The sequence below is a fragment of the Sesamum indicum genome, linkage group LG1 (genome assembly GCF_026168435.1).
Source record: "Sesamum indicum cultivar Baizhima isolate 11 linkage group LG1, ASM2616843v1, whole genome shotgun sequence".
Classification (NCBI taxonomy): Eukaryota; Viridiplantae; Streptophyta; class Magnoliopsida; order Lamiales; family Pedaliaceae; genus Sesamum; species Sesamum indicum.
The window spans coordinates 22467132-22482406 of NC_142657.1; the positions used below are offsets into that span (position 1 = coordinate 22467132).

The 15275-nt window shown below is 34.8% G+C and overlaps 2 protein-coding genes across 6 annotated transcripts; both read right to left on the reverse strand.

Moving 5' to 3' along the window:
* Positions 1–171: 171 nt before the first annotated feature.
* On the reverse strand, positions 172–4581 carry LOC105171786 (P-loop containing nucleoside triphosphate hydrolases superfamily protein). Its single transcript, XM_011093019.3, has 7 exons — positions 4131–4581; positions 3242–3366; positions 2514–2664; positions 1530–1640; positions 1121–1259; positions 913–1028; positions 172–632 (listed from the first exon to the last, which is right to left on the reverse strand). Exons 1-7 carry the CDS (start codon positions 4389–4391, stop codon positions 456–458), a joined length of 1080 nt encoding a protein of 359 aa, XP_011091321.1. The 5' UTR covers positions 4392–4581; the 3' UTR covers positions 172–455.
* A 1380-nt stretch (positions 4582–5961) lies between these two features.
* LOC105171797 (SPX domain-containing membrane protein At4g22990) lies at positions 5962–13279 on the reverse strand. Of its 5 annotated transcripts, XM_020696945.2 has the most exons (14): positions 13120–13279; positions 11883–11921; positions 11668–11788; positions 11346–11588; positions 11132–11206; positions 10604–10724; positions 9713–10024; positions 9443–9547; positions 8367–8818; positions 7886–8187; positions 7302–7483; positions 7024–7214; positions 6529–6662; positions 5962–6381 (listed from the first exon to the last, which is right to left on the reverse strand). In XM_020696945.2, exons 5-14 carry the CDS (start codon positions 11182–11184, stop codon positions 6143–6145), a joined length of 2091 nt encoding a protein of 696 aa, XP_020552604.1. In that variant the 5' UTR covers positions 11185–11206; positions 11346–11588; positions 11668–11788; positions 11883–11921; positions 13120–13279; the 3' UTR covers positions 5962–6142. The 5 variants fall into 5 exon arrangements, with proteins under 5 accessions (XP_020552604.1, XP_020552598.1, XP_020552593.1 ...); XM_020696939.2 differs by lacking the exon at positions 11346–11588; XM_020696934.2 differs by lacking the exons at positions 11346–11588; positions 11668–11788.
* Between the last annotated feature and the right edge of the window lie 1996 nt (positions 13280–15275).

Sequence of the window (15275 nt, forward strand, 5' to 3'; positions counted from 1 at the left end):
ATATTACAATCTTTGTAACTGCTGGCCGTCACAATATTTTATATGCAAGTTCTTTATCATACTATGAAGAATTCATCGTAAAAGAGTAAAAATCATGAAGCACTTTCAGTTTCTGTCTGATAAACATTAGTCCATTTCAGAATCCAGACTTTTGAGACTGAGATTTTCACATGAAGAAAGAAACGAAAGATGCTGATCCAACTGAATTGTACTGTTGCAAGTTTACAAATGATGCATCATGGGACCATCAGATTACAATCAGAAAACAAATCCCTTATTGCATCTAAAAATGAGGGGGGGAGGAAAGAATTAATCCTTAGATCCATACAGCAGTTTGAATTTGTAATACATACTGATAACCCTCTAAAGTTGAATGGAGACGCAGTTTGCCATACGTCACTCTCTCCATCAGACAACGCTATGTGAAGGACTGCCTCCATGATACTGTGTTTGCATCAAACCTTTTGTTTCCCCTTTCTGAGTCTTTCGAGTTCTGCCTCAGCATCCTTAAGCTGCTCTCTAAGTGTTGATACTCTCTGCTCAAGCTCTTCTACTGTTCCTCGTTGAATGGATGATTGATACGGGGATAAAAAATGGCGTGAAAATGATTTCAATGCTTCAACCCCACAAACCTGGTAAACATTACCGGTCAATCGACGAACTCAGTAAACAAGAGTCAAATAACCTAACTATGGAAAGAGAAATCAGAAATATGGGAGTAGATCCTATGATCCATAAAGCAGGAGTATAAAAAAATGTTCTTGAAGATTTCAATTTTTTCCTTGCATAAAGAACATAAATTCATCAAACAATGAATGCTGATTGTCAAGGGTGAGAACAGGAATACTCAAAATCCATCCAATTGGGCACTTGAAAATATTGAGAAGATGAAGTTAGACAGTCTGTATATACCTCTTGGGGCAGCAATGGCAACTTAGTAATGTTAAAATCGTCGTATAACATGTAAAACTGATCCAGGTATTTTTGCTGCATGCGCATTCTAGCTTTGAGCAACTTTGATTCGACAACTGTAAAAATAACAAAGGCCATGCGAACTATAATTGGTAAGAAGTTTAATTTGGTATTGTAAAAGCATCGCCGCACCAAAAGAAAGAATTACCTTCTTCATCATAAATTACTTGGTTGATAATGATATTATGTGTATCTATCTCAAACTTAGTAAGTTCCTGAACAAGTCGTTCAGTTTCGTAAAGAGAAAGGAATTCTGGAATGCAGACACAGACAAAGGTTGTCAAATCCTGCCAAAAAAGGAAAAGTGAGCATCACGAAATTTTCCCAAGAACGCTGCGGGAGACAAATGTTAATGAAAATGTAAGCTTTTCCCACAATAATATCCAGTTACCTAGGTAGATGCACTTTACTAAGTAATCTATCCACACACTCAAACCAGCTTAAGATGGGAAAGAAGCTAACATTGACCAACTATCTTTTTACACGAGAAAGAGCTCAGGACAAAGAAAATATTCGTCAACTTATATTGTTCTTAGGAAGCAATAATAAAACCTTACCGGATCCTTGAACTGCTTGTTCACTTGTTCAATCACATCTTTCATGCCCTCAAGCTTTCCCAAGATGGCATCTTCACCAAATTCATCACCAACACCAAGAAGACGAGTCATCTGCCATGAAGTTATTGAAAGCTACTTAATTTCAACTTAATTATTTACTTAATTTCATATCAGCAGAATAGTTGTTTTCATTTGCAAGAATAGAAAAGACTGAACATTTGAACTAGCTAAAATATATAATAAAATAAAGCATAATTACCACACTTATACATGGGTTAGAGAAAAGTAATTGGAAGAAATCTCATCAAGCACCAAATTTCTTGGGTGCTTGATATCACCACTTGATTCAACATAAGGAGATCCTAAATAATCAGTATCAATTCATATGACCATTCAAGAACTGTAGTGAGAGTTCGGACTAAATGCATGAAAGCCGTACTAAAGTTCAAATCATGGCTTCAATCAAATAAACGAACTAGAATTTCAGTGTGAACATAAAAAATAAGAAATCTAGAGTGTCTCCGAAACCAATTCTAGATGGACTTTTGGGTCTCAGATTACAAAGTTGGTCATTGTCCATTACCTTTACAAAGACTTCTAGTGTGAAATGTCAATTCCACAGAACTCACCTTTTTGGTGTAGGAATTTAACTATCTCAAAGATCTAGCAGATTGTTTTTCTAACTCTTAACTTGAAAATTTGTTCCATTGTTCTAATCGAAAAAGTGTTACATATCGAGAATATAGGGGTTAGGTTTACAATTCATGTTGGAACAACAACTATTACAATTACAAATTTGGAGGCTACAAAAATGTGTTTCAAGGTGGTATTTGTGTTGATTACTGAAATCAACATGGCAAATATAGAAGCAAGCATACATACTACTTTAGTTTCGATTACAATTTTGCCCCTAAAGTAGCCATCAATCTCCACCTGTCAAAGAAATGTTTATTTTTAAATTAAAAGGTACGCTGGAAATCATACCTGGCTCAACAAGCCACCAAATTTATTCTTCAAACTCATCATTTTAGCAAGCCCTTTTTCTAATGTTGAAGGAAACTGTAACAGCCGAAGCGTATGGCCAGTTGGAGCTGTATCAAATACTATGACAGAATAATCCATACTTTGCACTAGCCTGAAGAAGATCATTAATAGCAATAAGAATTTTAGGACAAAGACCAATATCAAATTATATAATAAATCATATATGATGGATCACCAAATATTTGTTTACATTAGTTAGAGAACTTGTGATAAATAAACATTCTTTCGTTTGTAATCCAAACTTCAGAGTTAGGAGTACATTATCTTACTCTGAACTTTAGAAGAGGAACTAAAACAATGTAAAGACAAGAAAAAGATGTAGGCTGAAAGGGATTCCCAAATGCAGCTGACATAATATCAAAAAGTGGTCACTCCATAACTGAATCAATTGACTAATTCAAACCAATATTACTTCTCAATACAACCTGTCTGGCATATTTTACTTCTTGACAGAAAGTTTCATATCTATACATGTGAATTTTGTCGAGAAAGAGGACGGAAATTGTACTCAATGAACTCTACTTTGAGAACGTATCAACAAAAAGGCTCTTCTGCCAAATCCAACCAGCTAACCTTTTGTTCACTTAATAAATTAAAGATAAAGCTGGAGTACATTGCAGACATCAAATGTGGAGCATCTTGAAACACTAGTGAGACATCAAACTTACTTGAGCATTTCAGCAAAACTCATAGCCTCATCAATTCCTGGAATAGAATTTGCTAAATCTGATATAAATCCATCAGTAATATCTGTCCCAAGGCTGTCTTCATGTTCCACGGTAGGATCAACTTCCTAGAACACAGAACCCCAGCTAATCACGTGTCTAAGATCAAAGAATTTCATGCATACGCCAGTCCACATATAATGTCAATACATAAATTCTCCATTCCAAACCATATTCATAAATAAATTTCAAGTCAAACCAAAATCTGTGTGCTGTAAGTGCTGGATTTCTAACAGCTATTCATCCATTAGTGTGAAGAAGAACACAAATCGGCAACCAAAAAGCTTCATGTGCATCAATATTACTCTGTTCTAATGCCAAAGATGACTGAGTATAACTCACAAACAGAGACAATCTACCACCAAATTAGAAGGAAACAATGGAGTTGGTATTCCACTTGATCAACATTCCAGACATGATTAACCACAAATTTTCAAGGTAAGACCCAAAGAAAAGCTTTCTTTGGTAAATGTCTTAAGAAAAAAATCCAAATAAAAAAACATTTAAAAGTTAACCGATTGTGAACCCAACAAAGTTTACACTTCCAGACAATCACAAACTAAATTATCGATTGACAATCTTAAAAAATAGATTACAAACTTAGAATGAATGAAGACAAGGTTCTATAAAAAGCAGACAGGCGCGACTCGCTATACATCCAGAGCTGAATTCCGCATAATCCCCCTTACAACCAAACATCCAACCCAAAATCAATCCCCAACTTTACTTCTCAAACCAACTAAATACGATCACCAAATTGAAAAACAACCCAAAGGAATGACAACAAGAAGTATAGGTTCAAGAATCAAATTGGGGTTCGCGAGGACCATACCATGGCGTACAAGTTAGAGAAGCCATTAACAAGGGTAGGGCTCTTGGTGAACTTCTGCTGGAACGCATCACTTAGATTATGTGCTGGGTCGGTGGAGATGATGAGCACAGACTGTCGCACCCGCGCGAGCAAGATGGACAGAATAGAGCTGCACGTAGTCTTACCCACGCCGCCTTTCCCACCGACGAAAATCCACTTCAATGAGTCCTGCTCGAGTATATTCTGCACTGTTGCCTCCGGCAACTCTTCGTTGGAACCCATCAATTGTCGCTGAATGCACTTGGTCTTGTTTCTTTGATGTTTGTGTACTGGTCTCTGGGGTTTCTTGTTGTCTTGGAATTTCTACAAAGCAGTTGGAGTACGGCGGAGGTTTTGCTTAGGTGTCTTGTTAGAAGAGATCTACGGGGGAGTTCTGGTTCTTGCCTGAAATAGAAGACTGCCTTGACTAAAGAATCCTTCTTGGTTCTTTTGGGTTCTTTTACAAATAGTTCAAAGATACAGTACTTATGTGTTATTATACTCAAATTTCTCCCACGTGAACATAATTGCAACATCTCCCTTTAAGGTTCATTTATTACAAAGATGCCCCTTTGTTTTTTTGGTACAAAATTAATTGAGGAATATTTATTATTTTCCAAAGCATTTCAATTCTTTCCTTTCATTTTTTCTTGGGTATTTTTAAAATTTAGCTAAAAGTTTTCTGTATTAAAATAATAGACAAAAAATTCCTATATTTTTTAAAATATTGCATACTCTTCTCTTCAATTAGGTAAACTTCAACGGCATTAATTTTTCATTGAATTGACTGTTATACATTTCTTATTACAATTATTGATCTTAATTCTTAAACAATAAACGGTTCAAATCTTAAAAAATTTAAAATATATATGATTATATCTACAGTATAATGACCTATAAGCCTCGTTCTACCACCCCTTTCTGGAAGGTGCGGCAGCCAAATCCAGGGCAACCTCGCCCTGGATCTGGATGACCACCGTCACCTAGATTTGAGGCGACGAAGAAAAAAAATTATTTTTTCTAAAAAAAATATTTTAAATAATATTTACAATAAATAATATGACTCGAAATAATTAATATAATTTGTTGGTATTTTGATATTTAATTAGTATATTTTATTAAAATATAAAATGTATTCAATTAATAATATATAATTTTTATAAGTAATTTTTATATTTCATAAGTTTTTAATTTAAAATAATTTTAGTATATTAAATTTGTATTGTGTTAAATTAAAATTTTAATTTTTAAAAATTTTATATACTGTTCAGGTGCATTTATATTTGAATTTATACTTCATATGAAATTCTTAATTTAAAGATAATTTTAGAATATTAAATTTGTTTTGTATTTTTTAAATTAAAAATTATATACTATTTAGTTGTTTTTATATTTAAATTAATATGTTTCATAATAAATATAATTTATTGTAATATATTTGAGCTCAATAACTAATCTAAATTAATTCAATATTTAAAAAAAGTTATATAAATAAATTAATTTAAAATGTATTTAATATTAAAAAATGGACAAAATGGACATTTAGATACTTAAAATAATCCTCAGAAAGACAAAAAAATGAAGCTCTCTTGCACAAAAGGTGAGTGCGAGCCACTCTATGTTTGTTTTTAACGGATAAGGTGTTTTTTTTTTTTTCGCTGTATTTTATAAAACATAGGGAGTTTTTTACCTATTAAATTAACACAGAGGAGCTTTCAATTTCTTGGATGCAATCCCGTTCAGACTTCCAAGTCAAATATAATGTAAAATTCTCTTGTTATTTCTAGAATTCAATAACAATATGAAAAAAAAAAAAAAGAAATATTTACTTTTTTATATAAAAGATAATTTGCTCGTTTGCAATATTACATGAAAGGTTGCTTGAAGAAAAGATCATCAGGTTGCTGAAGAAAGATGATTTCCAGATATGTACATAAGGAGTTTACATTTGAAAGTGAAGAGTTCATATGCATCACACAACTAGTGAAGGGTGATTAATAGAGAGAATTGTATGTGAAACAAGTGGCAATGATGGAGCAGATACAGATCAACAGGGAAGGCAGCAGAGTCGCATTCAAGAGCTTGCTCATACCCCAGTAACCAGCCAACGTTATCGTGCCGTCTGCCACTACTCGAGCCAAAGTCCCAGCTTCTGTCGACAGCAACCCGCCGTTGTATGTCCCTCTTGAAAGCCGTGATGACATCACTCGAGACAGGAGAGACAGGTTGACACCTGGATTAAAGAAAGGAAGTAAGAGTTGAGACAAGGTTTTGTAGCAAGACTCATTCTTGTTTTCTGTACGTTATGTATGTCTATTTTCTTGACAAGGGCTTATCCCTGCTCCTTTCACAGGATTTAATCAGAAGATTCAGAGCTTACCTTCTAGAACTTCAGCAGCAACAAATGTAAGTAAAGCCGAACAGACGTACTGAGGCACAGAATAAGGGATTATAAGGTGGAAGCTGAGAACTATGCCCACGAATACCATGACTTCTGATGCCAGTAAAACTTGCCTGCACAGTTTACAGGAAAAGCCATATTCAGCAGTGCCTCATGGAGATTACAAAAAGGCAAAAATGATCACCTCTTGCATGGATGAAACTAAGTACTATTTTCTTACTAAGGATGGAAATTGTAAATTGATTAGGTTCACAAATCTATGAGCATTTGATCTCCTTCATCTTTTACAATTATGTGTGTTGGCAAGTAAAAGAACAGGGTCAAATGACATGAGCTGAAGAGATTCAAATGAAAGTATGTCGAGTTTGGGTGCATAAAACTCATTGCAGAGGTCCTGATATATCTTATTAAAGTGAATATTTACAAGGTAGAAACCCTGTGTAGTATGTCAACCAAGAAAAGGCCAATATTTACCTTTCCTCAAACATGTTGGTGAGGTAGCTTCCAACGATAACATTTACTGGAAGGACGGTAAGTCCAAGGCATGCCAGAAAAATTGCAACATTGCTGGATGACCATATGAAGTAGTATGCAGTAATGACGCTTGATTCAGCCAGCAAAACCTCCATAGCATACTTGAGCATAAAGTATATAAATAACTGTACCTGTTTTATCAAGAAAAGCCACCAATCTTCAGAATATACGACTATATCATAATATAAAACTACTTTGCCAGCTATTAGAGACGAGACCTTTACAGATGGTGTAAGCAACTTATATGCAGACATAATTGATGTGACAGGTTTGCAGCTTTCCTCTGAAGCTTCTTCACTAATGTCTTCATCTTCATCTTCATCTTCATCTTGTTGCTTCTCTACTGAGCTTGAAAGCAGTGGTTGGGAGACACCATTCTGTAAACCTCCTGTTCCGAGTCCTACATTGCAAAAGGAGCATAACTAGATTCAATCTAGGTACTAGTCAATTTTGTCTATTTCTTTATGGATATATGAGAAATCGTGTGTTGGACTGGACAACAAACATTTTCAGTCCGAAAGGATAAGCTAATTTTCTTCTTCCAACCTAAGTTGAAGATGCTGCAGTTCAACTGTAAATAGCCAGGACTCAAATTGTCAACTGTAACTCTCCACCAGCTTCATGCCCTTTAGAAGGATGATTTAGCCCCAAATAAACGCCTAGCAGTCCTACTTACAGACATGAGGACTACAAATGTTGATCTTAAACAAGCGAATTTAGGAGATTAGTTTCTTGTTTCTAGCCTTCTTTGGTAATATCAAAAGCATAGTATGAAATGATAAGATAAACCTAATTCACATACCACTGTTAGTCTCCTGTTGCACAGAATTCACTTTCTCATCCTGAGAGGGCTCTTCAAAAGACATCCACAACCAGAATAGATAGACAAGCCATGCGAAAGCCATAACCCATCCTGGTAAAGTATCTTCATTGAATGTAACTTTGAAGATCTTAAACTTAGTTTGAAGTAAAGAGGCAAGAGCAGGACCACATGCCATTCCAAGTGCACTTGCACTAACAAAACCAGCAGAAGCCTTCATACGCATATTTAAAGGCACACAATCAGTGATGTAGCGTCGGTTAATGGCCCGCGCAGATCCCAATCTGAAACAGCAGTGTTCAAACATTTTAAGGAATTCCATACTTCACTTGTGAAGTACAAATTGCTATTTTGAATTGAAAAGATCTTCGTTCAGCTCAAAAAGTGCTCTTCTGGTGTGTGCGAAATAGGCAGTGTTACCTATGTCGTTTCTGTGAAGGAAAGGAAGAGATGTACTTCTTACCCACAAAATAGACGACCAATCAGGAGTATGTATATTGAGTTGAGATCGTAAGCAAGAGCATATAAGGTGTTCCCAACCAGAAGAACAACGCTGCTGAATACGAGAGGTTTCATGTATGATTTATTTGACCATGCACTAAAATAAACTGAAGAGAAAACCTGAGCAACAGCCATTGATCCAATAACAGCGCCACAAACAGTTGCTGCAGCTCCAAGACTCAACGAGTAGCTATCTGCTGTTGGGACTATTATATAAGTATTCACCATGTATAGAAATGTATTCGCGAGGTTTAGAAGAAGAGACATGAAATGATATCTCTCATCAACATTGTCGTCGGATGGACTTGGCAATTCCTCCTCCGGAATAAGTGCATGTTTACCCAAATACTGGAGGAAATCCGTAGAATTTGTTAGTCTGTCAACTGCAGCGTTGATAGACTCAATGATAGGGTCCTGCAAGGGAGAACAATTAAGAAACCAAAACATTTCTAATAACAGGAATACATAACATGGTGCTATAGTTATAAATGCAACTGCATGGATTGGACCTTGTGAAACTTCAGGTAAACTAGTTCATCATAAAATACTTTTAGCTGGACAGACATATTAAATTTACACAAGTTGCAGAATACACCTATTTTCCCTTCATAACTTGGAAGAGGTATGTAAACAATATAATTAGGAACTCCTGATTGTAAAGGATAACCTGGATGAGCTTACTCAGATAAGTTTACTGATCTAAACATGCTTTCATCTGAGATTAAAGATATTGTTAAGGAGCTAATATTTGTAAATTTTACTGATTTTTACATGCTTTGACCAGAGATTAAAGATATAATTGAGGAACTAATATTTGTAAGTTTTCATTGTTCTTCTGTGCTCTTGAGTCATTTCTAGCTTTTAATTTCAAACAAGTTTCATGCAGAAATCTGAAATTAACATATCTTCGGTGGTCTTGCAGATTTCTAAATTGACATATCTTTAGTAATCCAGAAAGTAGGAATTACGTGGAACAAGTCAAAAGGAAAGTATTATAATATCAGTAGTTCTGATGTAGTATTGGATGTGAGCAAAAACCGGGAGGGCCAGGGCTGGATGATCATAAATTGAGATAAAGCTCTCCTGATGATCCTGGAGATCTGCAAGGTTCCGAGATAAAGTTCCAACAACTGCTGAAATTCCCTGCATGGGTTTTTCAAAGTTCCCAGATATGTTAAAATTATAGTAACCTTTACCACTTAAAACGATCAAGCTGTGGCAGGAAAAGATACAAAAGAAAAAATTTCACAGGTGGAAAGAACGACCCTACTAAAAGACTCAATGAACAACTGAAAGTTATTGTCTTACCACATGCTTTAACACCTGTCTTAGCTGAGAGTAAGGATGATTTGCTCGAGTCTTGACGTAGTAGTTAGTGAACTTATAACCAAATCTCTTATCAAACTTCTTCAATATTTTACGTAGTCCAATTGCATTAAGTTCCACAAAGTACAGGAGTTTTAAGAGATCCCTCCCCACATCTCTATAGGCTTCCTGCATTTCAGGTATCCTCATGGTATCTGCTTGCTGAATAAGGGCATCATGCTGTTCACCAAGACTGGATAACCTGCTTGCCAGCTGCCCTTCTTGTTCTAATAAGAACAGGACAGTTTTCTCAATCTGCAGTTATGGCAGAAAAAAATCTGTCCTGAGATAATCTTGAAAAATGAAAAAAGGGTTGCAACTTAGCAAAGTTCCATAGAATCAGTGTTTAGATTAGTTATAGAAATCTCAAAATGAGCATAAAGACATCCTTAAGAAAATTCACGTATATTTATCAGCTAGAAGATGTTATCCTCAAGATGCAGTCAGAAACAGCTTCAATGATAAATTGATAAATGATCCTGCACTATTTGAACTATGAACTTATCACTCCTTAGCAATTTTAAACTTTTACAATATTTAAAGGTAGTATGGCATCTATTTTCTTCACATAATTTTTTTTTCTTTAATTACTATGCTTTCAACCTGGAGGAGGAAAAGAGTAGCACTTACTGATTCTTCAATGATATGCAATATTACTAGGCCCATTGAAATGCCCTTCTAATATAACTTGGAAGCAGGTACTAAACTTAATAATATATATACAAACTGCTCAAAATCAGGTAAAGGCTTATATTAAATGGATATTCCATAAAATTTTCAACTGTTGTTGGTGTCCCAGGTTTTCTCTCGGCAGGTGAGGATGTGATTTGGTACCTGCTTATCCAGAACCCTTGAGAAATCCTTGAGGATGTACTCACGATTTTCTGCAGAAGCCTCGATTTGCTGGACATATTGCTTCACTTTTTTCTTCATCAACTTGTAGTTAATATAGTAGCTGGTAAGCAACATAGCTCAAGCGTATTAGCAATGTAGATAACAAAAAGAAACGCAAACCACATATCATATCTCTTATAAAGACTAATAGTTTATGATATTCAACTAAGAATTCACAAAATCGAAAGGGTGTTCTATGTGAAAGTTTCACAAAGAAAATTCTTACCTAGAAACAACACATCAGTTCGGTTTAACTAACAAATTTTCAGAAGTTACTATTCTCAAAAGTGTTACGTACTAAGACCACCTAGGAATCACAGGGCCGGCATTCATGAACCTATATCCTCAATATCCAAAACTACTATGATAGTAAATGGCTGATTAAACAATACAATCAAAATTCTCATTCGGACAGCAAAGTACAGTAGCAACAAAAGATGACATAGTATGGCAAAGACTTAAACATACCCTTGCCACTCTTGAACCTGTAATTGTTTCAGTTTTTTCCCAAAGGCAACCATCCTGTGTCGAGCGATGAGAGATCTGCAAGAACAAACATACAATCTTTGAACCCAACTGAGGAAAAAGGGAAAAACAGTGTAAATGAATCCAATAATTGCATTTAGGAAATTCAGACGAGACCTATCGACACAAGTTCTATGAATGGATGACAAGACCTTACAGCTATCTACACCACATAACTATTCCAGGTCACTGATGGTATGCCGAAAAGGCAATCTTGATTCTTGAGGTTTCATTGGCCACTGGTAACTTATCCACTATCAGGAAATAGAACATGTTCTTCACCAGCTGAGGCCAAAATTATGGGCTAAACTGAGAGAACTCTCTCTCCTACACAAACTTCACGTTTTCTTGAGGTACAGATTATCCATTGCAACTAAAGAAAGATTCAAGTTAAGTCTCTCTGTCACAGAAAAAATCTTCATCAACCACTACCAAGATTCACATTTTCAATTTCTGAGGAACAATTTCTCATTTAGTACCACAATATGGTGTTGTCTGGATCAGTCTGTCAAGAATTCATCCTCAACTATCAAAGGGTTAGAATCAATCAGACCCATGCATGTGGATTTTTACATAGCCTTGGTCGCAAACAATCGAAATCTGCAACCATCAAATAAAAACACACAGAGAGAAAGAACGAAAGATGTACTTTCCAGAGTTTCATTATGAAATAGAAACCGAAACAGAGAACTACCTCAGAGTTCTGATTACAGTGGCGGAGCCCAGAAATGTCCTGTGAATCAACTTTCACTTTCAGAAGTTGGAACCCAGAAAATCATTTCTACCCCAAGAAAAATATATACAATATTACATACAGAGTGTGCTTTGCATGTAGAAAGTGTTTGTGTGTGTGTGTGTGTGTGTGTGTGAAGAGGGCACATATGTGGAATACAGTATCAAGATTCTCCAAAAATCTTGAAAATAGCCAGCACAATGAAGCATGACATGATGGTGAATTTCACATCTGCTTTATACAAAATGACAAAAATTTTCCGAATTTTTTAATTAATAAAGTAGTTTATGACCAGATTTTGCTCCTGTTTAAGTAACATGATATATACTCTAATCACAAATATTTCATGAGTTGACAAATCCATTTTTCTCAAATGATGTTTTAATTTAATAGATAAAATTATAGTATCTACTATCAAGTTCGAGTCTCATCATAGCTTTATATATTATATTAATGTATTAATTAATTTGAATTATTACAAATGCTCCCGAATCTGAAATTTATATGCAAATAGTAGGAGGGAGCCGTGATTGTGGCGCGTAACACCTATTGCTTGGGTAATATATGAATGGCGTAGATCATCAATATCAACGTTACTTTGGAAATTGCAGCACCCATATGCCTCAATATTGTATATTTTCTTATTTTCACATATTTCCTATGTTTAGAGGATAATTGACAAGGGCAACTACCTCTCAACCCTTGCCTCTTATTTTTTTTCTCTGTCCAAAAATTTCAGTTGGGTGTTGATAAAGACACCCATAATCCATAGATATCATTAAGTGGGTTCCACTGTATATTCACTTGTCATGATTTCCACGTGCCATCACCAAATTGGATATATATTCAAATATTTATCTTTATTTTCTTTTCATGAAATTCCCCTACTGTTTGGTGCTCACTTATATTATCATAATAATATATAGTATTGAAATTCGCCTCGAGCTTGAGCCAATTAAATTCTTTAACTTGAGTCACGTAGTTCAAGTATAATTATATTTTAAGTTTGATAAAAGTTCAAAATTTTTGAATAATATTAATATGCTTAACTCGACTCAATTTCCTTTCATGTTAAAAGAAATTCCCTATTATTTTGTAAAATGAATAGATGGAATTCTTGAAATGTCCTTGTGAACAATCCATCCTCAATGAAACGTGAAAAAACAAGTACATGCAAAGAAAGCAGGAGAAAACTTACAATTATTGCAGTACTGATGAGAAAAACCAGGATTATGTCCCAATCCTCCAAAACTCAACCCTCTTGTAAAACACAGTTGGGACGTAGTGTGTGTGTGTTTGTATGAATCTTGTTGTCTTTTCTGCATGTGTGTGTATGTGCAGGGACTTTTGGGGTTGGCGATGGAGGGCCATATATATATAATAAGGTGTGGAGCAATTAATTTAAAGTGGTTATTGTACCACAAATTGACGCGTGTAAATTGTCATTATTACACTACAAAATTGCCTTGAAACAAGAGACACATAAAAAACTACCCCCCCTCATGAAAACAACTTGTACCTAAATTTTACAAATGCATATAGAGGTAAGAAATTCAACATCTTTTAATTGTGTCCGTACGTCCCCATTTCAATATTTCTTGTTTCTATTTTCGGGACGGGTAATAAATAATAATAAAATGATAACGTCGTAGTCGTATTAATTTTTCAACTTTTATTTTAAATATTTGGTTCTCGTCGGACCAATAGTAGTGATGAAGTTAAATTAAGTGTCGCAGTCGTGTATTTGGTGGCAGCATTGCATTCTTATCTGTGTGTGAGGGGATGAGTGGTCAAAAGCAAATGAATATCCCCACAATATCGATCCCATCTTAATCTATCTTTTTGGGGCTCAAAACAAAGATATTAACTGGCTTTTGGTCACAATCACGGGTGGGTTTAGGTGTCTCCATTTACTCAAATATATATAATATTAATGGTAGACTAGTAAATCTCATTTTTTTTGTTTTATGCTTACCATTACTTACCTAACTCTTATTTAAACTTTGATAAAGTTATTTCATAACAATGGGGCCGTGTGTGGGAATAAGGCCATTAATCGATTTTAAGTCTCTAATCTGTGATAGGCAATCAGCTTAAACGACTAATTAACTTCAAAGTCTATAAACTCACGAGTCTCATGAACTAAGAGTGAATGAATCACTCTACACGCCACAACAATCGAAAGGCCTCACAAAAAGTTTGTCGGGTTGGGGGAGTTAATATCATACATTTTTCCTAAATTATACATCAATTACATATGTAAATATATTGCACTTGTTATATAATTAATTTAAATTTAATCGAGTCCGATGTGAGCTAAAATTTTCCTTGGGTGCATGTAAAAACCTTCAGCAGGTTCAAGTGGATAGTGAAGTTGGGCAATCTGAGTTTAGGGCTTGATCTGCTATGAAGTCCTATGGGCTGAAATTGGACTTATAAATTAGGCCCTAAAGAATTGACTCGAGCTATACTATTAATGACCAAAACTACTTAATTTGGAGTCAATTGCTAGACACATGATAGAGCATTGTTTTATGACATTAATTAAATTTAATAAGAAAAAAATACATTTTATTTTATAATTATTAAATATTAAATATACGAAACGACACAAATCAGATGATTAATTCTAGAAAGCCATAATTAGAATTGTGGTGGACAGAGTTTTGGTAACTGCAGGGTTGGTGCCAGCAAAATTGATGCCCACAAGGAAAAACCGTTAACACTCATTAATCATATATCGGATTCTTGTAATTAACAAACAATAAATAAAATTAATGTTACCAAACCATTTATTTATTCTAATTTTTATTTTATTGGATAAAGATAATTACCTCATAGTTCACACTCATTTGACTCATTTCCTACCAACCCAGAAAGTAAGTGAACGTTAAGCTGTACATGAAGCATCACCAATCTTGTGATAGAAATTATTTAAAAATAAATATAAATATGTTGATTAATTCTATAAAAGTGGAGAACTTTTTTTTGTATTTAATATATATAATCTGGTTATATCAAAATTTAGAATATACCACTCTTGATGCGTCAACTATGTGCTTCGTTTCTTGAGGTGAAACAAGAAATGCTGGATGATGGATGGATTTTCGGTTAGCGTGGAGTAGAATTTGTGATGACAAAATCGAAGCAGGAATTCTTGGAAAAATAAGAACTCGTAGCTAAATTGACCAAAGCGATATTTTCTGTAGGCTAAAAAAGAAAAGATTTTCATACTGCATTTGGAGAAACAGAGTATAGAACTAGACCATGATGTTCTTCCTGGAATTGGAAAATGGTGTGATCATGATGACGAGGCCTGGAAACACATCGTCGGGATCATGGATATGGGGGTTC

Coding starts and splice junctions, on each gene's coding strand:
- LOC105171786 (XM_011093019.3), bottom strand. CDS start 4,391: ATGGGTTCCAACGAAGAGTTGCCGGAGGCAACAGTGCAGAATATACTC. Junction 3,367..4,130: donor TCTCTAACTTGTACGCCATG/GTATGGTCCTCG, acceptor TCTGTGTTCTAG/GAAGTTGATCCTACCGTGGA. Junction 1,260..1,529: donor ACAAGCAGTTCAAGGATCCG/GTAAGGTTTTAT, acceptor CTTTTTTGGCAG/GATTTGACAACCTTTGTCTG.
- LOC105171797 (XM_020696934.2), bottom strand. CDS start 11,184: ATGGTTGCCTTTGGGAAAAAACTGAAACAATTACAGGTTCAAGAGTGG. Junction 10,725..11,131: donor CAGGTTCAAGAGTGGCAAGG/GTATGTTTAAGT, acceptor GTTGCTTACCAG/CTACTATATTAACTACAAGT. Junction 8,819..9,442: donor ATCCAGCCCTGGCCCTCCCG/GTTTTTGCTCAC, acceptor TCTCCCTTGCAG/GACCCTATCATTGAGTCTAT.